This window comes from Megalobrama amblycephala, linkage group LG11 (genome assembly GCF_018812025.1).
Source record: "Megalobrama amblycephala isolate DHTTF-2021 linkage group LG11, ASM1881202v1, whole genome shotgun sequence".
In the NCBI taxonomy this organism is placed as follows: Eukaryota; Metazoa; Chordata; class Actinopteri; order Cypriniformes; family Xenocyprididae; genus Megalobrama; species Megalobrama amblycephala.
The window spans coordinates 27,489,869-27,515,724 of NC_063054.1; the positions used below are offsets into that span (position 1 = coordinate 27,489,869).

Sequence of the window (25,856 nt, forward strand, 5' to 3'; positions counted from 1 at the left end):
GGTTTTATCTACCTACCATTGTAATTAACTACAGCTGGACTACGTACATAATAGGAATAAAATAAAGAAATGGGTTCTTTTTGCACTCGGTTGAAGTTTTAGTACATTGTGCAAGTGTGCAATTCAGTGTTTTTATTGTTAACTAAAACTAAAACTATTAAAATTATTTTTGTTAACTGAAATAAAGCTGAAATAAAAAAATGTTTTAATAGTTTTTATTACATAAAAACAAACTTAGAAATATTGCCTTGGCAACTAACTTAAACAGGTTTAAGTAGTACTTTAAGAAGTACTGAAAATACTAAAACTAAATGGAATAAAAAACAAATTAATAAAATTGTCAAAAGCAAATAAAAGTACTAAAAATTCAATATGAAATTGACACCTAAAAATATAAAAATAAAAGCTAATTCAAATCAATATATACTATATAATACTGTATAAATAATATTAAATAACACTGGTTCAATTATAAAATCAGTTAAATCAGTAAAACATAAGCCTTCATTTCAAATGTAATGAAATTAGGCAAGCTGTTGCTGAGGGGCAAAAAATTAATTTCCCATCCCAGGATCATCATGATTTAACTATGTTAGATCTCTTACCGGAGGACCTGGCCAGCAGACAACAGGCGGACCTGAGACGATACTGGAAGCGGCAGACTGTTCTTTAGCCAGTTGAGCTGTGGAGGTGGAGAACCACTAGCTACACACTCTATATTTATTGAGCTGTCCAACACTGTGGTCAGTTCCTTGGCAGCAGGTCCGTTTCCCTGGATCAGAGGAGGAACTGGGAACAGGACATGCAGCTATCAAATGTCTGGGACAATACTCCTGTTGTGTAGTGAAAAATGCTGTTCCACTTGACTCCTGTAAAGATACAACTCACCATATACATTCAGATTGAATATTCGGTCTTCCTCTCCGGCTTGATTGGTGGCCACACATGTGTATTTTCCACTGTCGGATGTGTGGGTGGCTGTCACAGTCAGTGTGCTGCCATCAGGGCTAATTCTGAGGAAAGGTTGACTTACGTTCACCCTTATGACTTGTTTTTCCTCATTACCTAGAATCACTATGCAAAAGTACTATGCAGAGAATATACTATATAGTTTTGTAGCATAATGACACAAAAATCTGACAATGCTCTCACTTGATGTTCTTCTGGGCAGTTCTGCTAAGTGTCTTTCCATCCTTCAGCCACTGGATCTCAGGGGTTGGACTTCCTTCAGCACGGCACAACAGCTGGATGCTATCATTCAGCAGAACACTCATCTCACTAGGTAACTCAGATCCTATGATGTTTGGGGGGACTGAAGAACAGACAATACAGATGGTAATTTGGTAAAACTACTAGATGTATATTTGTTTAATAATGCTTCTGTACCTTGTATTGTAAGATGGTAGTTTTTGTGGGCCTTGCCCTCCACATTTGACGCCACACAGGTGTAAGTGCCGCTGTCAGATAACTGTGAGCGGGCAATCTGCAGCTTACTGCCCCCGGACAGGATATGCATCTCCAGAGATTCTGAATTCTCTAGAAAGACAATAAAATCAAGCATAAGTTGACTTTACAAGGTGAAATGTAAAGCTTAAGTGATCTGTAGATCATCTATCTCACCAATCACTCTGCCGTTTTTTAACCATGTGAGCGAGGGAGGAGGGATCCCTGTAGCATCACAGGCAAAGGTGACAGGATTACTGATGGTTTCAACCACACGCTCCACTGCTGGACCCTCCAACCGTGGGGGAACTGGATAAAGATTGAAGGAAGACTTAACATAAACAGTAGTAGGCTGAACAAAACCAGAATGTCAAAGTGTGAAGAACACCATAATCATAGCCATATGCTGTATATCATACTAGAGGTCTGCGTTCCCGCAGCTCTCCCGAGATTTCTTGCGGTGCGGGATAAAATTTCCCAATGAAAGACAATAGTGACAGCAGCTCATACTCGTTTGGTAACGCTTACTGCCATTATAAATCTCGGATGTGTCAGGATATTTATTAATATTTCTCAGATTGTATTCATCAGAAAAAAAAAGTCATATACACATAGGGTGGTTTGAGGGTGAGTAAAGCTTGGGGTAATTTTCATTTGAAAGTGAACTAATCCTTTATGTCTAAAATCTTAAGTACATAAATAAATAAATAAATAAATATATACATACACTTTTAAGTATATATTGCAGTTTCTGTTTTGTTTCTCACCATGGATGTTGAGATGGAAGTTCTTGTCCACTTGACCTGCTACATTTGTGGCCTTACAGACATACTGGCCGGTATCTGACACCTGAGAGAGAAAAAGGGATTTATACTTCTTGAAACTATCTTTTTTACTTTATTTTCTTTATTTTAAGTAAATGTGAGTGGTGCTTGCACATGTACAGTACAAAATTCATCACCATGAATTGGTTGGTAGCTGCTTACTGGCCCTAAGCTTATATGAAGCTTATATATTCTGGTTCCTGGGTCTTGCTCAGGTCTATCCTTCAATGTAATTCTACAGGATTTTTTTCACTCCTTTTATCGCTAGACAAAAATCATACATCCACTTCTCTTCATCCAAAGCACCTGCTCATTTTCTCACACACCTCTGTTTCTCTCAGTTCCAGCATTTGTCCATCAGCCAGTATGCGCAGATTGGCAGTCTCAGTGATGGGCCGTCCATTCTTGTACCAGGTAATGATGGGAGGAGGTACCGCATTAGATTCACACTCCAAAGTAACAGATTTGCCCACTAGTACATTTAACACCACTGGAAGATCCCCACTGCTGTGTCTGATACTGGGAGGGACTGGTAAATCAGACACCAGTAATTTAGATCAGTGACTTTCCAGAAATGTTGAAATATTAAACATTTTGTTTGTCAAATTAAAACAAAAACTGTCTACCTTACTCCACCAAATATTTTCTTAACTATTGAAAAGTTTTGCAGAGACATGCTTTACATTTTTATAACAAGCAAATATATAACACTAAAAACTGTACATACTGACCATATACTGTGAGATAAATTATTTTTTGGGCTTCTCCTGCTAGGTTGATGGCCACACAGCTGTATTTCCCACCATCAGACATCTTTGCTTTTAGGATCTGGAGAGTACGGCCACCTAGAGACAGAGAATGAGAGTAAGAGGTGGAGTGGAGGAAGAGAGATTTATGTGTAATATGAATGCAGCATACACTATGTAGTCCCACTATAACGTGTCAGTAAGCATGTGTACCAGGCATTATGAGTGCATTGGTGCTGGCCTGTACAGGTCTCCTGTCTTTGAACCAGCTGAGGGTGGGAGGTGGGAGTCCAGTGGCCTCACAGTTTAGAGATATGAAATTATTCACCACCACTGTCACATTCTCCTCTCTGACACCCACAATAGAGGGAGAAACTGACAACAAACACATGTAAATTAAAACACAGCAACACAAACTATGCAGTAAACCCCTAGGAACAGTACAGAGACTTACAGTTGATGGGCCTCATTGACTTCCATAGAATGGAGAAAAAAATACAATGGGATGACAGAATTTTTTATTTTAGGGTGAACTATCTCTTTAAGACAAATGTCTTATTCAAAGATAGACTCACCATGCACATGGAGATTGAATGATTTCTCTGCTGTTCCAGCTAAGTTTTGAGCCACACACACATAGCGTCCTGTATCTGTCACCTGTGCATTCAAAATCTGTAACACAAAAAACATAAATAAACACATATATATATATATATATATATATATATATAAAAAAAAATCTGTCACTGTACACTGTTGCATCATACTTGATTTGCATCTTACCTGCAGAGTCCTGCCATTGGACAGAAGTCTGTGTGTGTTGTCTGGGGTGAGGGGTTGACTGTCTTTTATCCAGCTAATTTTAGGAGTGGGACTTCCATCCACCTGACACTCCAGTAATGTTGTCTTATTAACCAGCACTGTGACCTCATCAGGCAGGTCACCATCAGCTCCACGAATCGAGGGCGGCACTATCAAAATCCAAGTGCACAGACAAAAAAGACAAACAAACAATTCTTTCAGTTGTTGCTCTTAAAATTTTTAGCATAAAAAAAAAAGTTAACACTCAGGTTGGACTCACACAGCACTCTGACATCATATTGGATGGAGTCTTCTCCAGCCTCATTCACAGCCACACAAGTGTATCTCCCAGAATCCTTTGCTTGAGCTCGAGGGATCTGGAGGACTCTTCCGCCTGTGTGAGAAATAATGTAAAAAATAAAAAAAACTATGAAATTCTTGTTCAATCGTACAAAACATAGTATCAAAGAATTAACGTATTATTTTTCCATGATATAATCAAAATGTTGCAATGTAGCCTCTCACCAGGCAGGATGAGTACTTTATCATTAGAGGTCAGCAGGTGCCCGTCTTTGTACCAAGTGAGTACAGGAGGGGGGACGGCATTGGTCTCACAGTACAGGGAGATGGGATTATTAAGAATCACATCCTTCACGTCTCCATTACTACCAGGGCCAGAGTCAGAGTCTCCAAAGCCTCGGAAACTAGGGGGAACTGAGACACAGATAGGATTTTAGTATTATAAACAGGGATAAAGCCTGACGATTATTGCACAAAATCCACAGATAAAAGGTTTAAAACAAGCTGAAAAAGAGATCCAGACATAATATATAAAGCAGCCACTAGGGGGAGACATACTCCTTAAAGTTTTTCTTTTGTAAATAGTCTCTTATGCTCACCAGGGCTGCATTTATTTGATCAAAAATACAGTAAAACATTAATATCGTGAAATAAACTGTTTTCTATTTTGATATATATGTAATTTATTCCTGTGATGGCAAAGCAGAATTTTCAGCAGCCATTACTTTCAGCAGCCATTACTAGCCATGACTACAGTCTTGAGTGTCACATGATTCTTACTAAATTATAATATGCTGATTTGGTGCTCAACTTAGAACATTCAAAAGAACAGCATTTATTTGAAATAGAAATCTTTTGTAACATTTTACATGTCTTTACTGTCACTTTTAGTTAATTGAATGCACCACTGCTGATAAAGTATTTAAAAAAAAAATCATACTGAGTCCAAACTTTTGAACGATAGTGTATATTTAATTTGGCATTCTGAACTTGTAAAACCCTGTTCACCTTGTATATTTACATCAAAGTCCTTCTCATCCTCTCCAGCAATGTTGGTGGCTACACAGGTGTAACGACCTGTATCAGACACCTGAGTGTGTTTAATCTGAACTATACGACCATTTGCTGTGATAGTGAGGTGACCATCTGCTTTCAGGATCTGCGGAGAGAGATAAACACAGAGGAGTGAAAACTCAAAACTCCACCGAAATTCTCAAAGGAGTGAAAAACAGCATAGTTTTGTCATATACTGTATGTATTTCTCACCTGGCCATCCTTGTACCACACTAGCGTAGGTGTTGGGATAGCCTGAGCTTCACACTCCAGAGTTAAGGTGTTGTTAACTTTGATTTTCACCTCTTTAGGGGCCAGACTCTCTCCTGGGATGTCGTTTTTATTGATGACTGGAGGGACTGCAAGAAAGAAACATATAAATAGGTACAGATAACTGACACACAAAAAGTTATATTCCTCTACACCAAAAGGTGGCGATGTAGCTCAGTTCTCACACGCACCAAAAACTTTGACCTCATAGTTCTTCAGTGTCTCTCCAGCCTCGTTAGTCGCAACACATGTATATCTCCCAGCATCCTCTTCCTTAGCATTCAAAATCTGCAAAGTGCGACCACCTGTCACAAGATACAGTAGTAAGCGAGCTGGTCGCATAACAAATGTTGGATCTGAACATCTGAATTATTTTATGTTACAGATTCATAAAGAATTCTGACCTGGAAGTACCCTGACGTTGCGGCTGGATTCAAAGGGTGTGCCGTCTTTGAGCCAGGTGATGATGGCAGGGGGGTATGACTGGGCTTCGCAAACAAGAGATGTAGGACTATTCAGTGTCACAGTAACGTCTTCAGCTGAACCTTCTGGACCAGAACCGGCGATGGTGGGAGAAACTGGGAGTGGAAACATAAATAAGTACACAGACAAGACTACAAAGAGACATTTCAATTCCACCAATCCAAACATACCTAACACATTGAGGTTGAAGTGTCTGCTCCTGTCTCCAGCGCTGTTAGAGGCCAGGCAGCTATACCTGCCTGTGTCGGCCACTTGTGATCCACTGATCTGCAGGAAACGCCCATTTGACATCACCTGCAGCCTTGAGTCACTAGCCAATGGTTGGCCATCCTTCAGCCACGTAATCTCTGGAACTGGATTACCTAGACAACCCAACAAATTGGTTAATAAGAGGTAAGAGATCAAGACAGAAGAAAGGTAATCTTGTGATTTGTGTCACTTACCAGTGACCTCACAAGCCAAAATGATGTTCTGTCTCTCCTTCACTTTCACATCCTCCACTGTGCCCTCGTTTACAATGCTGGGCGGCACTGAAGTTGACAGAATAAAGATGACAATAAACATTTTAAAGTCTAGAGAGATTCCTAAACAACGTTTTAAGCACCTCATGTACGCTCCTCACTGAAAGCTGCTCCAAGCAGTAGTAACAAAACTATGCTAACCTCTAAACTATGCTTCTTGGATCCATGGATAATAAACAAATCCCAGAGTACAAGTGAAAATATTCATCCAAGACTGTAGATGTCAAGGAAAATGGTTTAAATATAACTGTATTCAAAACAAAATAAATAGCTCCATATAGAGCAAGCTTTGAGTCGAACGCTCATTTGATGTACATTTTAGACACAATCTTGTCAATATCGACTGTTTTTGCTCTATTCTGGTAACAAAAATAGTTCCAAACAGAGTCAAGCTTAAGCAAGCTCAACATATTTTCATGTTTTATTGAACGACATAAAATACATCAAGTTTTTACGTGTCTTGAAAAAGCCAAATGCTAACAAGTGCTGTGTTCATTTTTAAGTATTATCTTGATTAACAAAATGTTAAAGTATCATAAACTTGTGTTGGCCAGAGAGCTTATTTTCTACAATAATGCAAATCCCAATGGTAAAATCCTATTGGCTTTTTTCAAGGGAAACATGGTAATGCTAACTTCTGCGTTGTGCTACAAAAATATGTCACCCTCACAGCACTCTTTTGGAATAATATCTAAATATTAGTTCGTTTTCATGAGAAGTGTTACTGTTAAAATGTGAAAATTGTTTCAAATCAAGAAGTTAGCTGCCTATGTAAACAGCAGACAGACAGCTACAGAAAACAACCCTATTTTTAAAACTAGTGCTGTGTTACCCAGGACATTTAAGTCGAAGTTCTTCCGCTCCTCTCCAGCAGAGTTGGACACGATGCAGGTGTATCGCCCAGCATCCTCACTTGCAGCATGCATCAAACGCAGGCCTCTTCCTCCTGAGATCATTACAGACATATATCAGACTCATCTGCTGCCACAGTAACTTGTAACGCCACAGGTGGCTGAATGATGGAATGATTTCTGCACACTGAATTAAAAGGATAGGCCGTTTGTACTTCTCTAAGGGAATTACTTAATCAGCTATAAATCAAGAGCCTGTGATTTACTCAGAGAAGAAATGCATCTGCAGAAAGAATAACGAGTTTCACTTTGTCTTTGAAAAAACAGGCTTCATAAATGTCCCTATTGTTTTGTAAGAAACGGGAGACCTCAAGTTAACAGCTGTTCAAACAGAGCTTAACCCATCAACACAAGCCAAATGTCCCATTTTTACTCTTTAAACGAGTAATTATCACTCCCCAGGTGAGCGCTAAGCTGATCACCTGAACAAATACGTCATTCTCTTTCCTCCCCTGGTGTCCCTTTCTTTTACAATGAGGAAAGGAGTTTGTGGTCAGCCAGAAATGATATACAGCATCTTTGGATGAGCTTTGCAATACAGGCAATAAGGCTAGCAAGACTTCTAATCCTCAGTGGCATGGCGATATTACAGACTGAATATGTGATCAATAATGTGTCTATCCTACAAATTCTGGTCTTGTTTTCTGTCCAGATCCATGTCTTTGTCTGTGGCATACCGGCAGACAGTCTGAGAATAGCTCAGCACAGATTCATTTACAATGTGGTTCATTTATGCAGGTGACCTTCTGTGGTTTATGATGTCTAAGTTTACAGTGATGGATGTACCTCATACTTGCTGCTGGCGGAGGATCGGTTTCTGTTTACACTGGAAGGCGATAATGGAGAGTTTGAATGTTCAAACACGAGAACATCTGTCTAGCTATTTTTCTTTTCGGTTACCCCATGACCTGTGGCATTTGGCTGCTTACTGAAGCTATCTTGTTGCACCTATTTGAGTTATTACACCTGGTTAACCTAATCCGTTAACTGGTACTGGGCTCTTTACCTAGACTCAGTGGTGCAGACATTTTGGAGCAAGACAAATGCATTCATTAAAGAAGGAGTCGGTACCTGAGATGACCCGAACAGAGCTAGACATGCTGATTGGCTGGCCGTCTTTGAGCCATGTGATGGCTGGTGGTGGCATTCCAGAAGCTTCACAGGTGAGAACAACCGGGCTTTTCACAACAACACTCACATTCTCGGGCATCTGTGTCTGACCGATGATGGTGGGAGGAACTGAAGAGATGATGCAATAAAATGTCAGTAAATGTGAATGATAAAAACAGCAACAAAAAAACTATACAGCAGAATTTATATAACACTTAAATAATGCTAAATAATAGAATAAAATTACACATAATATTAAAATAATAAGCAAAAATCACTTAAACGTTTGGAAGAGCAGTGGAAATTGAGAAGAGTTTTCAGGATAATCCATTTGGTGATGCTAGTGGCTGAAAAACTACACATAAAGAAAACTGACTTTTTTCTCACCATGAACATTGACATCATATTTCCTGTCTGCCTGTCCCGCCACATTGACGGCGATACAGGTGTATCGTCCAGTGTCGGCCACTTGAGCATCGTGGATGCGTAAAAGTTGTCCCTCGTTAAGTATTTGAGCTTTGCGGCCAGTGCTCAGGGGTCTACCGTCTTTCATCCATGATATGGCAGGTCTGGGCACCCCGTCTGCTTCACACTTCAGAGTGATATCTCCACCTCGCGTCACTGTCTCTTCATTCTGATTTGAGGAGCTGATGGTTGGACGAACTGTTTGGAGTGAAGTAAGGAAGAAACATAGTGGAATAAAGACGATTACTCATATTATTCATATTATTCGATATTGATATTTATCAGGGTGTTCATTTTTGGGGAAGGAAATGCATTCCACATGTTTGATAGACCTCAGGAATTTTCAGTGTATGTTTAGCTATAGCTTTTATCAAATGTGAAATGCTTGTGAAGTTTATGTAGATTGACCTCATACACATTGTCCTTATTTTTTCAGGTAAATATCGATACTGATATCACCTAGTCCAAGATTGAGCATTAGTGCCTGTAAAGTGAGAGAAGACGCTGTACCGTAGACTTGCAGATTGTACTCTTTCATCGCACTGCCAGCTGCACTGGTGGCCAGACAGGTGTAAGAGAAAGCATCTGCCTTCTCAGCACTGGAAATCTGCAGCTGCCGCCCACCAGAAAGAACACGCACACGTGAATCTCCCTTTAGCTCTGAGCCTGATAGACACACATAATAGTTTACAAACTTATAGTAAGGGTTTGATGATATACGCTAAGCATCACTAATTATGTGACTAATTATGAGAGTATGAGTATGATGAGGAGTATTATAATATGTAGGAGGATGAGAACAGTCATGCTAAGCCTCACCGCCTTTCTTCCAGGTGAGACTGGGAGGAGGGATCCCACTGGACTCACATACAAGTGTAATGAGGCTGCCCTCAATCACAGTCAGAGAAGACACCTCATCAGATCCACGGATACTGGGAGGAACTGGGGAAAAACAAATAATAGAGGGAGAAAGAGAAACAATTGCATTTTTTATTATAATTTGACTCAAGTTCAGAGTTTATAATATTATATTTTAAGCACTCACCCCACACGTTCAGGTTATAGTGCTTCTCTGTTTTTCCTGCCACATTGATTGCCTCACATGTGTACCTGCCTGTGTCCTGGACCTGAGCACTGGTAATCTGCAAATACAAAACAGTTATCAAATAAATACCATCTAATGCCTTTTAAATGAGAAGTACAACAATCCAAAAGGCACTTCACTTGCTTCATGATGCTAGGTGTGGTTCTTATGGTATGTTACTAGGGACCTGTTCTGTTGCAATACTAGACCTACCAGTAGTGACTGGCCCAAGTCAAAACAGGCAGCTTACAGGCTGATGTATTTACTATACCTTCAGAAAGCTGCCATCCTCTGACAGGCTTAGTCCTGGTTTTCTATAGAGCGGTCGGCCGTCTTTCCGCCAGCTCAGTGCAGGTGGAGGGATGGCATCGCTCTGACAATGCAGCTGCACTGACTGACCCATCACAACAGTGTTGTTTACCTCCTCTCCCATGATGTTGGGTGGCACTGAGGGACAAAAACAAACACACAGATAAAATCATCCTTGCTGAATAAAAATATTATTTTCTTTCAAAAAAATGTACTGACCCTAAACTTTTGAACAGTAGTGTAAACACATAGAACATTCCTTTGTATCAACAACTGAGTTACACTGAAATACACAAATGATAATAAAGATTTCATCAAGTTAAGAGTGTTTCCTGAGCTCACCATACACACGTAGGTCATATTCTCTGTGCTGTTCTCCACCTGCATTCACAGCCACACAGGTGTAATGACCTGTGTCACTGACCTGTGCACTAACAAATGACAACACCCTGCCACCTGACAATACCTAGTAAGAGAGAAAATCGAAAACTGATATAACATGTTCATAAACTGTAAGTAGAGTGCAAACCAATATGCATAAGTATGCATGACAGCATCCAAACTCCCACACGTACAGACCTGGATGCCATCTGAGAAGCTGGAGACAGGTCTGCCCTCTTTAAGCCAGGTGAGGCTGGGCATGGGAACTCCTGAGGCTTCACACTCTAACCTGACTGGCTCATTCACCACCACTGTTATCATTCCTCCTTTACTAGAAATGGAGGGAGGAACTAATGGAAAGAGACAGGTGATCAAAATCATGAAAGAAATAGGTTAGGAAAGAGTTTCACATAGCCAGACTTTTGATTGAAAGGTTGTTTCACACTCACCATACACCTGCAGACTGTATGTGAGCTCAGTGCTGCCGGCCACATTGATGGCCACACATTTGTAGAGTCCAGCATCTGACACCTGCGCACGGTCAATCTCCAGCACCTGACCTCTGCTCAGAATGTTAACACCTGCAGCGCTCGTCAATGGACGACTGTCTTTATACCATGTCACAGCTGAAGCAGAAAAGGCATAAGAGAAAAAAATTGTCTACATCACCTGTACTTTTGTAAACTACTAGCCAGTTCAAATGTAATATTGCCCTAAAAAAGGGGAAATGTAATATGACTCACCTGGCAAAGGACTTCCTGTTGCCTTACACTTCAGCTGAATTTGGAAGCCAGCAAGGATGGTTTCATTGAGCGTCTCTCCAGCATACTGGATGCTGGGAGGTTCTATAAAACACATGCACAAATTTCAATCAATCAATCAATCAATCAATCAAATATATATATATATATATTACACATATACAATACACATATATATATATGTGCTAGCTGTTTTTATAAGTATATTAATTCCTACCATGCACACTGAGGCGAATGTGCTGTTGTGCCTCGCCTGCTGCGTTAGTTGCCACACACGTATATTTCCCAGCATCCTCCAGCCTGGCCTTCTTTATGTGTAAGACCCTGCCTGCGGATTCCAGCTACATGCCAGATGGTAAAATAAAAAGAGAGAGGAGAGAGTACATGTGATTATGTAAACCTCCTCAAATAATTGATTTTCTTTGAAAAGCTTCTGTCATTCTTTAAAGTCTGACCTTCAGAAATTCTTGAGTTGTGTCCACAGGACGGCCATCTTTGAGCCATGTAATGCTGGGAGGTGGAATTCCACTGACCACACACTGAAGGCTGATTGATGTGTGGAGGACCACTGACCTCTCAGCTGGACCGGTAGAACGGATAGCTGGGGGGACTGACAGACAAATATTAAAGAAATAAAACAATGCAATTTTACTATAAATGTACCTGTAATTTTTTTGTTACTTAGAAGAAACTGAAATGTTACCTTAGACCTTCCTCTCTGAGAGCAGGTAAGGTAAAAATCAAATAAAAATATTAGAAAAAAATGACAGATGTTAAATAAAAATCTATAATGATCATTACCATGTACAGACACTTTAAACTCTCTCTCTTGTTCTCCAGCCTCGTTGGTCGCTACACAGTGAAAGAGTGCTGTATCAGACACCTGAGCACGAGAGATGACCAGTCGACGACCATTTGATGTTATCCGCACCCCTTCGCCCTGCCTTACTGGTACGCCATCCTTTAACCATCTACAGAGAGAGAGAGATGCAGATGAGAGACATTTCAATTCTGCATTTACAGTTATTCATATTTGTGCATGTACTGAAGTCCTCACGTAATAGTTGGAGTAGGTGTGCCTGTAGCGTAGCAGTCCAGCTCTAGGATATTGTTGAGGATGACCGTGGCATCTGTGGTGTCGCTTGCCCCATCAACAACAGGAGGAACTGAATACACACACACACACAAATTATGGTCAAACACTACAGCATCTCCGGAACTGTAAACCAAACAATGCACAAATCAACCGTGTCTTTGAAATAATGCGTGATAAACTCACATCATGAAAACACACACAGAGTTAATGAATGCCACATGCTTGGGTCACATGGATACTGACTCTACCATTGCCCTTTAATCTTGCTTAATCTTTTATACATTTCCTTCATTTGTTGTTAACCAGTTTACTGGCTCATAAAACACTTTTCTGTTGATTTCCTGCAATTTCATTCCAATGATGCAACACAAATGTCTGATGTAGCGATCTGTTGGATGCGTGTATTAAGACCGCAATGGTGTCCAGATGTTTAGAAGAAAAATGTGCAGGTCAAGACATGATCTGTCTGGCTCATGCACACAAAAACAAAAGACATCGAAATTCCTGATTCATGTGGATAGTGAAGGATGAGATGCCTGAAAAGATTTAGAAGTACTTTGTGTTTTTTATCTCCCTGGTCAGGCAACTTGTCTTGAATTTTAACAGAGCACTAAAAAAAAGTCAATGTATCAATCATTATACCTAAGACACTGACGTCATATTTGATCTCCCTCTCTCCAGCAACACTGGTAGCCACACAAACATATCGACCAGCATCAGATGGAAGCGCACTGAGGATTTCGATTTTGCGACCCTGCTCTAGAACACGCAGGTTCTCTCTAGCAGCCACCGGTGAACCATCCTTTAGCCAGGTCAGTGAGGGCGGAGGATGACCTTCAGCTTCACACTCCAAAATCAGAGATTTACTGAGCACAACCTTCATGTCTGTGGGACCATCAGAACTGGCAGTGATGGAGGGGGGGACTGAATGATGACAAAAAAAGAAGAGTACACATAAACAAGTGTTACCAAAAGCTAAAACTAAATTACACAAAAGTATTAAATTATTTGCATGCATTTTTTCTTTAAAGTCTTTACTATCAATTTTGATTAAATTAATGCAGCCTTGCTGAATAAAAGTTTTTTTTTAATCTGACTGACCCCAAACTTTTGAATGGTATAAGCTTCTATGCTACTTTGTTTTGATTTTCTAAAAAAATAAACCAATACACCTTGATAACAATTTAAAAAACAAAACACTAAAGCACTCTTTGGCAAGCCCTCACCATAGACATCCAGTCCATAAATTTTCTCAGCAGTGCCGGCCACACTGGTGACTTTACAGGTGTACTGTCCAGCATCTGACACTTGAGCTTTTGAGATCTTAAGGAACTGCCCTCGGTCCACATACTGGGTCAGTCTGCTGGACAGAATGACCTCTCCGTTCTTGTACCATGTAATGGCAGGGAGTGGCACACCCCGTACCTCACATTCCAGAGTCACCACATTACCCAGCAGAACTGTCACTTCAGAAGATGTGTTTCCTCCCTTAATGCTGGGTGGCACTGAGTTGGTAAAATGGAAGGACAGACAGAAAAGGCAGGAAATTCAGTATTTAAAATTCTGTCAATTCTCTTGAAGTGAAACCCATATTTGAAATCCAAGAAATTATGAGTAAAATTACCAAAGATACTGAGGTTAAAATCTTTGGACTGCTTTCCTGCTGCATTGGTGGCGCTACACTGGTATCGTGCCTGGTCACCTAAGCGTGCACTCTTTATCTTCAGCTGCTGTCCTCTGTTTGAAACTTCAATATTGGGGTCACCCAAAAACACTGGCCTAAAACACAGAGTGAAAAGGACAAATAATGCAAATTCCCCTAGTAATGTTTCAAAATGTAAGAATCAGGGGGGAATTCTCTGATAATGAATTGCACCCCGATAGTGTTTATTTGCAGGCACAGTGTTGATTTAGCACCTTATTAGCAAAAGAAATTAAGCAAATCAAGAAAGGATGCAAACATGCCCAATAGTGGAGAAAGCAATGTGCAAGACACATTTCCCAAACATCTGTGCTGGGTTATGGAGGATGCCAAAATTAATTTACATGCTTTCCGTGAGTGGTAAAAGCATAACATGAATTGTAACAGGCAGGAGTTTTGTGAATCTATGATTAGCATAATTTGAAGAGTAAAGATGTTTATGCTTGAAACACTGATGAAAAATTTAACTACTCATGATACAGCACTATTATATTTAGTACCTGGTTTAACTGGGTTTTGGGTGGTTAGAGAATAAGTGCAAAAGTGGTGCAAATTGGTGAATTCACCCCTTTTTCTGGATTAGATATATAAAGTTTTCTTTACAAAGCTTATTGAAGTAACTTACTTCCTGTCTTTGAACCACTGAATTGTGGGAAAGGGATCGCCCTTGACCCTGCATTCCAGAATGATCTCCTGATTAAGCACGACAGAGAGGTCACGTGACCCAACTGTCCCAATGATTGTAGGAGGAACTAAACAGAGGAACGACCATATAATAAGACGTAATACCAGCTCGTAAAAAGACAAAAATTTTAATGTCGTAATTCACAGTAAGTGAAAGTTATTACAGAATAACTTACCCAAAACATCTAAGTAAAAGTTTCTCTCTGTGCTTCCAGCAATGTTGATGGCCTTGCAGGTGTAACGTCCAGCATCTACAACAGCCGCTTTCAACAGCTTGAGAGTTTTGCCCTTCTGCAGAATCTGCACATCGCTGCTAGGAACCACCTGGTTAAATGATACAAGCTATTGAGAAATTATAAATAACAACAACATTAACAGAGTTCCTTTAATACTGCAAGTGAATTTTAACTCTACCTATTGACCTATTTTTTAATAACCAAAATAAGAATAAATAACCAAAAATAACATCAAAAATTAGTAAAAGTGTTAATAATGATTATCTTTTGTGGAAAAAAATCCTATAAATATCTGCTATTCTAACATGAATCTGAATCCCTGCAGTGTGATTAGAGATTTCCTAATTGTTGACATTCTGAAATTGATTCTTGTAAAGGCACATTTATGAGAAGCACTGGGGGTTTTATGACCTGTTCTTGGAGCTCAAACCCAGTGATTGGAGGGAACTCATTTGTGATTGGCCTCATTGAAGGAAATACCACTTTTATTTCTCATTAGGCTTATTTTAACTGGTTTATGCACATTTAACAATGTGAAATGGCATGACTTGATTTTATCCAATGGGAAGTGACTGGATTATAACACATTAGGCTACAATATATCTTTTTTTATTACATCATTTGTATTATTATTATTTTTTTTAAATCATAGTCTTGGTTAGGTCTATAATAAGAACTACAGTTCTTGGTTAGGTCTGCAAAAAGGTTCCTTCAGAAGTTTTTTTTTCTTTAATTTATTTTTCTTCTAAACAATCGTGTGCATGGATTATGTACAACAACACCATGAACATTTAGAAAGAATGTAAATGGGGTCAATTTTCATTGCATGTTATTGTTATCATCAGACCCTTTGACAAACGGTGGCAATGTGAATTTGCTTTGAAAAAGCTTTGCGCATCAAGGAGTGAGTTAATAAACAGCAGTACTGACCGCGACTCCATCTTTGTACCAGGTGATGACAGGTACAGGTGTGCCTGTGACATCACACACCAGGTTGGTTGGTTGATTCATCACTACAGAGACATTAGACAGCAGGCCATTGTCTCGAATATCAGGTGGGACTGGATAAAGGGGAAGGAGGAGGCAGAGAAGAGAAAGATTGTGAAATGTGCTGAAAGCGAAACAAGCTTAAGACATTTTTAAACTGTTACACTAACCGTTAACCTTAAGCTGGTATTTCTTCTCTGTTGTACCAGCATCATTGACAGCCATGCAAGTGTATTCCCCATTATCCAGAGGGGACACTGAGGCCAGGATAAGAAGTGTGCCATCCTCCAAAATAGACACACCTGGCTCATTCCCTGTCAACTCCTGACCATTCCTAAACCACTTTATTACTGGCTCAGGAGTGCCTGCAACAGACAGAACAAAGGGAATTGAGTAACAATTAATAAATACACAAAATGTTCACAAAACATTTGTGATATTAAATTAAACAATACTGTGAATATCACAGTGATTTTAATGCAATTTTTTGAACATTATGTTACCTCAAGGCAAAGGCAACTTTAGACTAGATTTGCAATCCTTCTGTGTCTTGCAGCTCACGAGTTTAAGACTGGGATGTTCTGGGATTCAAAACTTGAACTATTTAATTGTGTCATCACTCTCTGCATGGCTTTTTATATATTAAAATGTTTTGTTAAAAAATATACACAACCATTTAAAAGTTTGGGGATTAGTATAATTTTTTTTTTTACAGAAATTAATACTTTTTTAATTAGCAAGGACACATTAAAATGATCAAAAGCAAAGACATTTATAAATGTTTACAAAAAGATTTCTGTATGAAATAAATGTTGTCCTTTTAAATTTTTATCCATCAAACAATATCAACCTTCCGCATTTTAAAATATATTAAAACAAAAAACAGTTATTTTACATGGTAATATTTTTTTTACAATAGTACTGTTTTACTTTACATTTGATTTTTGATCAAATGAATGATTTCTGATTATTCAGGTGCAGGTTCACCTTTGGCAGGACAAGGGAAGGCAATCTGCTGGTTAGCCACTCTTTCCTGTAAAGGGCTGTTGAAAGGGGGTTCAGAAACCTCCACCACAGGAGGAACTGTGGAGGGAAGGAGGCAATACATGAGATTTAGAGTTCACTTAAAGCCAAATAGCTGTAATCACAACTATAGATGCAGCTGTCTAACAGCTGTCTAACCTTGTACGTGTAGCTGAATAGTGGCTTCATCTTGTCCGGCGATGTTGGAGGCCACACAGGTATAGATGCCCTCATCCATAAGCCCTACCTGATTCAGAGTCAGAGCCCCATCTGAGATCCTGTACTGAGACCCATCCAACAAGGAAGCACCATCCTTCAGCCAGGACACAGAGGGCTCTGGGACTCCCTGTGCGACACAGGGCAGGTCTATGGCATGTCCCACCTGCACTTTCATGGCTCGAGGACCTGCACGGATGCTGGGAGGAACTGAGAGGGCAAAAAGAGAGAAAGTGGTATTAAGAGTAGAGTGAAGTAGAAAACACATCCTCTTGCACAAGCGTTAAACATATGCAGTGATAATACATTTTTTCATAACATGTAATTTGAAGTGATTTGTTGCTCATGAAGCAAAGCTGTGCACAAAAATAGCAACCTGCCCTTATTTGCCCTTAGAAGTTACTGATAATTTTTGGGTGTTAATCATTCTGATGAGACATTTGGTAGCTGTGATAAATCAAACAGTTCAATCCCCTTTGGTGTAGTTTTCATTCTCAGGCTCAGTTCTGCTAAAGTATCTGCTCACAGTTTTCCGGAAAACTATAATTCAAGATTAAAACGACTAAGGGTTTAATTGTAGTCATTATATATAACTCTATTCAATTTTCACTTACAGATGTGTCTGAGCGTGCTGAGAGTGGCTTATGGTTTATAAGACTCTATAATTATTATCACTCTTTGCTCAGAGCGACTGAGGCACAGCTGATCTCTCCTTCCATGCTTTCTCATACATCACGCCAGCCCTGCTGAAGTTCAAATGTGGGTGTTAGGATGTCAATGAATCTCACTTGGCCTCTTAACGTCAATGTAAACACACTCAATGTGCACAGTCACTGTGCAGCATAATTAATTTAAAGGTGCCCTTGATTCAAAAATTGAATTTACCTTGGCATAGTTAAATAACAAGAGTTCAGTACATGGAAAAGACATACAGTGAGTCTCAAACACCATTGTTTCCTCCTTCTTATATAAATCTCATTTGTTTAAAAGACCTCCAAAGAACAGGCGAATCTCAACATAACACTGACTGTTACGTAAAAGTCGGGGTGTACGCCCCAATATTTGCATATGCCAGCCCATGTTTCCAACATTATTAAAGGCATTAGACAAGGGCAGCCAGTATTAGCGTCTGGATGTGCACAGCTGAATCAACAGACTAGGTAAGCAAGCAATAACAACAGTGAAAAATGGCAGACGGAGCAATAATAACTGACATGATTCATGATAACTTGATATTTTTAGTGATATTTGTAAATTGTCTTTCTACATGTTTCGTTAGCATGTTGCTAATGTACTGTTAAATGTGGTTAAAGTTACCATCGTTTATTACTGTATTCATGGAGACAAGAGCCGTCGCTATTTTCATTTTTAAACACTTGCAGTCTGTATAATTCATAAACACATCTTCATTCTTTATAAATCTCTCCAACAGTGTGTAATGTTAGCCGTTAGCCACAGAGCACTATCAAACTCATTCATAACCAAATGTAAACATTCAAATAAACACTGTACTTATGCAATTAGACATGCTGCATGACGAACACTTTGTAAAGATCCATTTTGAGGATTATATTAGCTGTTTGAACTTTTTTTATGTTGTTTAAGGCAAGCGCGAGCTCCGTGGGTGGAGAGCACGAGCAATTAAAGGGCCAGCAGCCCTGAATCAGCTCATTTATAATGATGCCCCAAAATAGGCAGTTAAAAAAATGAATTAAAAAAAACCTATGGGGTATTTTGAGCTGAAACTTCACAGACACATTCAGGGGACACCTTAGACTTATATTACATCTTTAAAAAAAAAGTTCTAGGGCACCTTTAAGTAACTATATTTGTTTATGCTTCACAATACTATTTAGGTTATTTGCAGTTAATGTAATTATATATATATATATATATATATATATATATATATATATATATATATATATATATATATATATATATATATATATATACACACACCGATCAGGCATAACATTATGACCACTGACAGGCGAAGTGAATAACACTGATTATCTCTTTATCATGGCACCTATTAGCGGGTGGGATATACAGTATTAAGCAGCAAGCAAACATTTTGTCCTTAAATTTTATGTGTTAGAAACAGGAAAAAAAAATGGGCAAACGTAAGGATTTGAGTGAGTTTGACAAGGGTTTGAAAAGTGAGGTTAAAGAAGCAAAAAAAAAAAAAATACTAATACGATTCCTCTGGGTAGAACTGACTGGCAATTCCAATGAAAATCTCTCAAATGAGAAAAATATATCTACAATGGCTGATGGTTTGAACTGAAGGAGTACAATTCAAATGAACAAACAGTTAAAACAACTGAATGATTAATTACATTAACAGGAGACAGCTACTTTTGAAGCACAGAAAACACCAGCCACCGGATAGCACCGAAAGGCAGAGTGCTACCAACGAAAAACCCTCAAATGCAAATCAAATGAAAAATACTCGAAAATACTTGAAAAAAATACTTGAAACTGCTTGATCAATCACTACTTCATCATTTAGTATATAGTGAATACCCCATGCATGGGTCTCAACTTGATCATTTACAAAGCTACAGGCACAATTCTACATTGTGTATTGGCCGGTACGCACATATGTTCACTTCTCACATGTTGGCGGTACTCTGACCGCTCACACTACACCCAAAGCCCCCGCCAAACCTAGAGTTTAAACTCTAATTTGAGTCATATATGGTAAAAAATGGTACCTGTCTGAACAAAGCATTGATATTAGCATGAACTACACTGAGCAGAAAAACAAATTACGAAAGTGCTATGATATGTGCCTGCCCTGGGAAAACGCACATCAGCATGTGTGAAACATAAACACATGGAGGTACTTACCGAGATGAATGTGGTCTATGATGTGAAATTGACTATCAAATACGCAATAATCAGTCATTTAATGATGCTCGTGCAGCATTGTTCTACATGCGGTTTTCAGTCGAAATTTATTTGATAGTTGTGGGTACAAGCAGAGCACTTGAAATCAACTCATGATGTGTATTAAAATACAGCTGATTGAAGCCTGATGTCACCGCAAGACCGATGTGGCAAAGTGATTCATTTAAACAGATGAGACCTGTTTTTTACCACCTCCGGGCTGATGTGTGCTCATTAGAACTTCAATTGCATGAGATTAAACTGTTGTTGCTTTGAATTTCACCTGCAAGCATATATTGTGAGATCATCCAAGTAAATAAATGTGTTCTGTTTCTCTTACCTAGCACGCTGAGTTTGACCGTCTGAGTGAAGTTTCCAGCTATGTTGGTAGCCACACAGCGGTACATGCCACTGTCAGTCACACGTGTTTCTGTGATCCGCATGGAGCCGGATGGCAGCTGAATGTGTCTATGAAAGAAGAGGCCACATTAGAAAGGAGGAAAAGAGACTACAATGTTCTTTAACATACTGTGTGTAAAACCACACAGGTGCTCCCGGTTTACAGAGAAGCTTCCGAAATTATACCTCTGTTTACTTTCATGGTTAGCTGAAAAAGGAGAGTTTAATTACTGTGTAATTTTTATCTGACCGCAGACTTTCTTCCTCTAGGCTGTACAGTAAACATTAGCCCTTGAAAAACAATGCAGAAAAAAGCAAGCTACCTGCATACAAGCTTTATAAGGTTTAAAAGATTCAAGAGTCTTATCTATAAAATGCATGTACAATGAGATTTGATTCCAAACACCAATTGAAAAACAATGCATGCAAGCTTTTAAATTCACATTTTAAAATTTCAGTACTGACTTGGTATCACGAACGGTACTTTTGACAACAGTAAAACACAGAGACATGAGCAATATTGATACCTGGGAGAGAAGGGGGAGATGAGCTGCTTGTCTTTGGCCCAGGTGATGATGGGAGGAGGTATGCTCTCCACCTCACATGGCAGTGTGACATCATCACCCACTGTTACTGACATCTCCAACAGCTTGTCTGAATTATTCTGTATCTCTACTCCACCAACAATGCTTGGCCTGGGCTTCACTACAAGTTTACAAAGACATACAGTATACAAGTACAACAGGGTGAGATTGGAGGATGCACCAAACTAACACACAGGAAACAAACAAAGCTGAAGAAAAGAGACATTTTACAGAATCTAAGAACCTCAGAAGACTGGTAAAAATGATCAAGTAGTGATCAAGCTGCTCTAACCGTAGACAGTGAGCTGGACCTTTCTGGAGCTGTATCCGGCAGCATTGGTGGCTGTGCACACAAACTCGCCAGACTCTTCACCACTGGGGGAGACAATGTGAAGACTGCCATCCTCACCCAGAGAAAACACACTGCCAGTCAGATCCAGCAACTCCCCTCGCTGAGGAAACATCATCACACATTCATTCAATAGCAACATCAGGGTGCAATTTAAGGCTGAAATAATGAGACTGCTAAATTACAGAAAACCTGCAATTTTAGTGGTTTTGTATATACATGTAAAATTTAAGAAGTCGAAATATCAAACGAGCACCTAACAAAACAATGTGATCTGAAAAGTTTTAGGATTTTGAAAAAAAAAAAATCACTAACATTACTATGCTACCTAATAAAAAAATAAAAATTATTAATTAAAAATTACATTTAAAATTAAAACCCGAATGAGATACGTGTACCTTAGACCAAGTGATATCTGGTTTGGGGACTCCATGTGCACGACACGGCAGAGAAACGGGAGTCCCTTCAATGGTACTGAATACTTGAGGGCCGTGTTGAATAGTGGGCATCACTGGAGAGAAAAAAAAATGTAGAAACAATTGGTTGAGGATAAGGAAGGACACTGCAACACTGCACAGGAGGCATTTCAACAGTTTTAGGATACTGTACAGGCCATGTACTCTATCTCATTGGTTTCCAATCCTGGTCCTGGAGGCATCCCAAAACTTCACGTTTTGCTTGTCTCCTTTTTCTGACACACCCTTTTCAGGTCTTGGAGTCTCTACTATTAAGGAGACATACAAAATGTGTAGTGTTGGGGTGCCTCCAGGACCAGGATTGGGAACCACTGCTCTATCTTATAATAATGTAGTCTCAGACTTTCACTTGGCCTAACTGATTTCCATCGTTGAAGTTAGACTGCTTCCTTAAGGCTGATTGCATTTGAAAAATGAGTTTTTGTCTCTCTGTTATTTCTCTGCAGAAGTGCTCTGCTCACACTGCTGGTTCTGTTTTTAATTCTCAAATGAATGAATGATGAAGGCATCTGTTGTGGGGCAGAGGGAAATAAAGGCTTATTGTATACAGTAATGGAAGGGAGGAAGCAGAAGACTGGGCTATGTCATAGTGGTCTGGATCCACAGAAAATAAATCCTTTACAGCAGGCCTGATTCTGCATTGTCTTTTAAAGCATAGATCTGATGAAATATTTTATATTTTTGTGGAAACCATGATACATGTTTTTCAGTATTCTTTGAGAGTAGAACGTTCAAACGAACAGCATTTATTTTCAGCATTATTATAATTCTTTTGTAACATAATAAATGTCTTTACAGTCACGTTGATCAATTTAATACATCCTTGCTGAATAAAAGTATTTATTTCTTTAAAAAATGTTAATGACCCCAAACTTTTGAATGGTCGTGTTTTACGTCTTACCGTAGACATTAAGTATGGTGGTGCGGTTGCTGGATCCCACCACGTTTTCAGTCAAACAGGTGTATTGCCCCCCATCCTGCTGACTGACCCGTTCTATATGTAGACTACCATCACGTCTCACGGTCACATATGGACTTGATGTAACCTGACATATGGTCACACACAAGCAAACATTTAAATCACGTTTAATTATTGTGACTGTGTAAAAATATTTAATGATGACATGAAATGCACAGACTTCAGGGCCTATGTGTTTGTGTGTGTAAATATGTGTTAACTTACCAAGCCATTGTCATGTAGCCAGTGTCTCTCAGGAAGGGGGTTTCCAGCAAGTAAGACACAAGGGAGAGTGACCTGCTGGTCCTCTATCACACTGACCACTGTGGGACTCAGAGCTATCAAAGGAGACACTGCACACAAAATTCACATATTAGGATGGTAATATACAGGAAGCATTTTATGGAAGCATTACAGAGTCACAAAAATACGTTCAAAAGTTTAGGGCAAGTTCGTTTTTTGTTTTGTTTTAGGGGTTCAAGCACGTTCAAGCACGTAGTGTATTGTAAGGATTATTATAATTTTTTTATTCTCCGCTAAAACTGATCGTGCAGACTAAACCGTAAGTGCTAGAGAACCTCAATTTGGGGAGAACCTCAGAAGTTATGACCAAATTGGCCAATAGGTGGCGCTACAGCGATCAACAACGCGAAAAACGGCTCATAACTCCTAGATCGTTTGTCCTAGACTCAAGGTGTCTTATATCATTGTAATCCTTGGCTCAAGATGGACAAAACACTTATCTCCGATTTAATTTCTGGTATGCAAATTTTGCAAATTTTTTCGCCATTTTGAATTTTGTCAAAAACCTACTTTTGTGAGCTAGTCTTAGGTTTTTTGCCCGATCGGAACCAAACCAGTGCTGAAATGTTCTCTGGAGTCTGACTATCAAAAGTTATCAAAAAAAAGTTGAAATTTTGATTCACGGTCGCTAAGGGGTGCCAAAACGTACGATGAACGCGGAGCCACTTTTACTAAAATGGCTATAACTCGAGAACAAAATTATATATTTGCACCAAACTTGGTACACGTGTACGGGCTCAATCTTTGGTCACGATAAAAAAATTGCGTCGATTGGACACTAGGTGGCGCAATAACTTGAACAAAACATGAAAACATCTGTAACTATGCAACCGTTAGTCCGACTGACTTGAAATTTGGCATGCAGTGTTTTGGTCCAAGGGGGCATGATAGACTATGAGGACACTGGCGTATCTCAAAAAACATGGCTGCCATCGGCCAATGAAATTTGAGCACCTATAAGACAAGGTTAACGGAGGCCGATCGGAACGAAACTCGGTGGGCATGTTCGACTCATGGTCCTAGAGGTCTGTAAGAATTTTGAAATAAATTGGCCACAAGTTGGCGCTAACGAGTTTTACGCCTCAGTAATCACGTGGTGTTTCATAAAACCACACAATATGCATATCATATGATAGATCTCCTCATGCTGAACAACTTTGCCTCAAAAACAAATGCTGTCAATCAAATCGTTCATTAATTATTCGCAAATATGTGAAAAACCTACTTTTGCGAACTAGTCCTAGGTTTTTCGCCCGATCGGAACGAAACCAGTGTAGAACAATTCTATGGACTCTCTAGATAAAAAGTTATCAAAAAAAAGTTGAACTTTACCCTTTGGGTCACTATAACTGGGTCATTTAGAATGGGTGTGGCTAAATTTACCCAAAAGCCTATAAAACCTAAACAAAAACTTCATAAAAATAGGTGAGCACATGTAGCATATGACTCTAAAGAAGCACACTAATTTTTGTGTAGATCGGACCATAGGTGGCGCTATAATTGTGAAAAAAATTTAAAAAACAAAAGTTTTTAATGGTTTTAGATGAAAATGTACATAATTTTGGATGTGGTCGACTTATTTTCACGGGAGTCATGTCTTTTTGACTCCTGAATCCTTGCCGAGTCCAATGATACCAAACATGTTATGTTTCGCCCTATGGTTTGTGTTACATTGTGATTTAGCGCTTAAACTTTTGTGAATATCTTCAAAATCGTTAGTCCGATCGAGATGAAACAAGCGTAGGAAACACGGAACCTAAGTTGGTTTATTAAATGTTAAAGCCTAAATGTCAAAATTTTGATAGGAAGTGGCAAAAAAATCCAATCAAAGTCTTTCATGGGTCATTTTGTATGCTCTCTTATATATAAGTGTCTATAACTTCAAAACGTAATGAGATATTATCACCAAAATTGGCACAAATATTTGAGGACACCCAAAAAAAAGTGGTGGAGATCAGGCAATAGGTGGCGCTATAACTGTCAAAAAAACCTTAAAAACCATATTTTTCCTTAATGAATTGCCTGTAAATGGTCTTTTTCATCTATGATCTAAGTGTTTACATGCTTGCTAAATAAAATGTAATACCTTTTTGTGTGCTTAAAGGCCTTAAAGTGCTTTAACCCCGGTAAATGCTGCTTGCAGCTTTACATTTTTTTTTTTTCACCAAATTAATACTTTTATTCAATAAGGATGCATTAAATTGCATTAAAGTGGCAGTGAAGACATTTATAATGTTACAAAATCCTACCAATCCCAAACTTTTGAACAGTACCGTATATGAAAATGCTACAGATACTCCATATTTTCAAAAAGTCCACCCACTACACATACCACACTGACAATAATGAGCAATTTACACCAAAACCTGAGGTATTATGTATCTTGTGAACCTTTAACCTCATGAAAAGGAAGATGTTTTTTTAAAAATAAACCTGATCATTTTAGATGTGATTTTCCTAATTCAATCAAACAGAGGATGGTTAAG

At 39.0% G+C, this 25,856-nt stretch overlaps 1 protein-coding gene across 2 annotated transcripts in view; it reads right to left on the reverse strand.

Moving 5' to 3' along the window:
- hmcn1 (hemicentin 1) overlaps positions 1 to 25,856 on the reverse strand; it is a 91,628-nt gene that overhangs the window by 23,541 nt on the left and 42,231 nt on the right. For both annotated transcript variants that reach the window (XM_048207102.1, XM_048207103.1), the window contains exons 18-66: positions 23,293 to 23,420; positions 23,011 to 23,155; positions 22,032 to 22,144; positions 21,577 to 21,736; positions 21,228 to 21,405; positions 20,642 to 20,769; positions 17,350 to 17,616; positions 17,155 to 17,250; positions 16,338 to 16,532; positions 16,111 to 16,241; positions 15,121 to 15,268; positions 14,886 to 15,012; positions 14,183 to 14,337; positions 13,785 to 14,063; positions 13,201 to 13,482; positions 12,520 to 12,628; positions 12,264 to 12,433; positions 11,918 to 12,072; positions 11,680 to 11,803; positions 11,445 to 11,546; positions 11,151 to 11,327; positions 10,900 to 11,051; positions 10,663 to 10,786; positions 10,283 to 10,458; positions 9,973 to 10,069; positions 9,747 to 9,869; positions 9,438 to 9,593; positions 8,850 to 9,125; positions 8,424 to 8,591; positions 7,274 to 7,387; positions 6,364 to 6,450; positions 6,091 to 6,282; positions 5,842 to 6,015; positions 5,629 to 5,742; positions 5,381 to 5,526; positions 5,123 to 5,273; positions 4,340 to 4,528; positions 4,095 to 4,208; positions 3,797 to 3,984; positions 3,589 to 3,685; positions 3,227 to 3,388; positions 2,999 to 3,112; positions 2,594 to 2,796; positions 2,211 to 2,292; positions 1,621 to 1,752; positions 1,387 to 1,536; positions 1,153 to 1,312; positions 889 to 1,013; positions 606 to 789 (exon numbers count right to left, since the gene is read on the reverse strand). In XM_048207102.1, the coding sequence (XP_048063059.1) occupies positions 606 to 789; positions 889 to 1,013; positions 1,153 to 1,312; positions 1,387 to 1,536; positions 1,621 to 1,752; positions 2,211 to 2,292; positions 2,594 to 2,796; positions 2,999 to 3,112; positions 3,227 to 3,388; positions 3,589 to 3,685; positions 3,797 to 3,984; positions 4,095 to 4,208; positions 4,340 to 4,528; positions 5,123 to 5,273; positions 5,381 to 5,526; positions 5,629 to 5,742; positions 5,842 to 6,015; positions 6,091 to 6,282; positions 6,364 to 6,450; positions 7,274 to 7,387; positions 8,424 to 8,591; positions 8,850 to 9,125; positions 9,438 to 9,593; positions 9,747 to 9,869; positions 9,973 to 10,069; positions 10,283 to 10,458; positions 10,663 to 10,786; positions 10,900 to 11,051; positions 11,151 to 11,327; positions 11,445 to 11,546; positions 11,680 to 11,803; positions 11,918 to 12,072; positions 12,264 to 12,433; positions 12,520 to 12,628; positions 13,201 to 13,482; positions 13,785 to 14,063; positions 14,183 to 14,337; positions 14,886 to 15,012; positions 15,121 to 15,268; positions 16,111 to 16,241; positions 16,338 to 16,532; positions 17,155 to 17,250; positions 17,350 to 17,616; positions 20,642 to 20,769; positions 21,228 to 21,405; positions 21,577 to 21,736; positions 22,032 to 22,144; positions 23,011 to 23,155; positions 23,293 to 23,420 (7,519 nt within the window). The remainder of the gene's footprint in view (positions 1 to 605; positions 790 to 888; positions 1,014 to 1,152; positions 1,313 to 1,386; positions 1,537 to 1,620; positions 1,753 to 2,210; positions 2,293 to 2,593; positions 2,797 to 2,998; positions 3,113 to 3,226; positions 3,389 to 3,588; positions 3,686 to 3,796; positions 3,985 to 4,094; positions 4,209 to 4,339; positions 4,529 to 5,122; positions 5,274 to 5,380; positions 5,527 to 5,628; positions 5,743 to 5,841; positions 6,016 to 6,090; positions 6,283 to 6,363; positions 6,451 to 7,273; positions 7,388 to 8,423; positions 8,592 to 8,849; positions 9,126 to 9,437; positions 9,594 to 9,746; positions 9,870 to 9,972; positions 10,070 to 10,282; positions 10,459 to 10,662; positions 10,787 to 10,899; positions 11,052 to 11,150; positions 11,328 to 11,444; positions 11,547 to 11,679; positions 11,804 to 11,917; positions 12,073 to 12,263; positions 12,434 to 12,519; positions 12,629 to 13,200; positions 13,483 to 13,784; positions 14,064 to 14,182; positions 14,338 to 14,885; positions 15,013 to 15,120; positions 15,269 to 16,110; positions 16,242 to 16,337; positions 16,533 to 17,154; positions 17,251 to 17,349; positions 17,617 to 20,641; positions 20,770 to 21,227; positions 21,406 to 21,576; positions 21,737 to 22,031; positions 22,145 to 23,010; positions 23,156 to 23,292; positions 23,421 to 25,856) is intronic.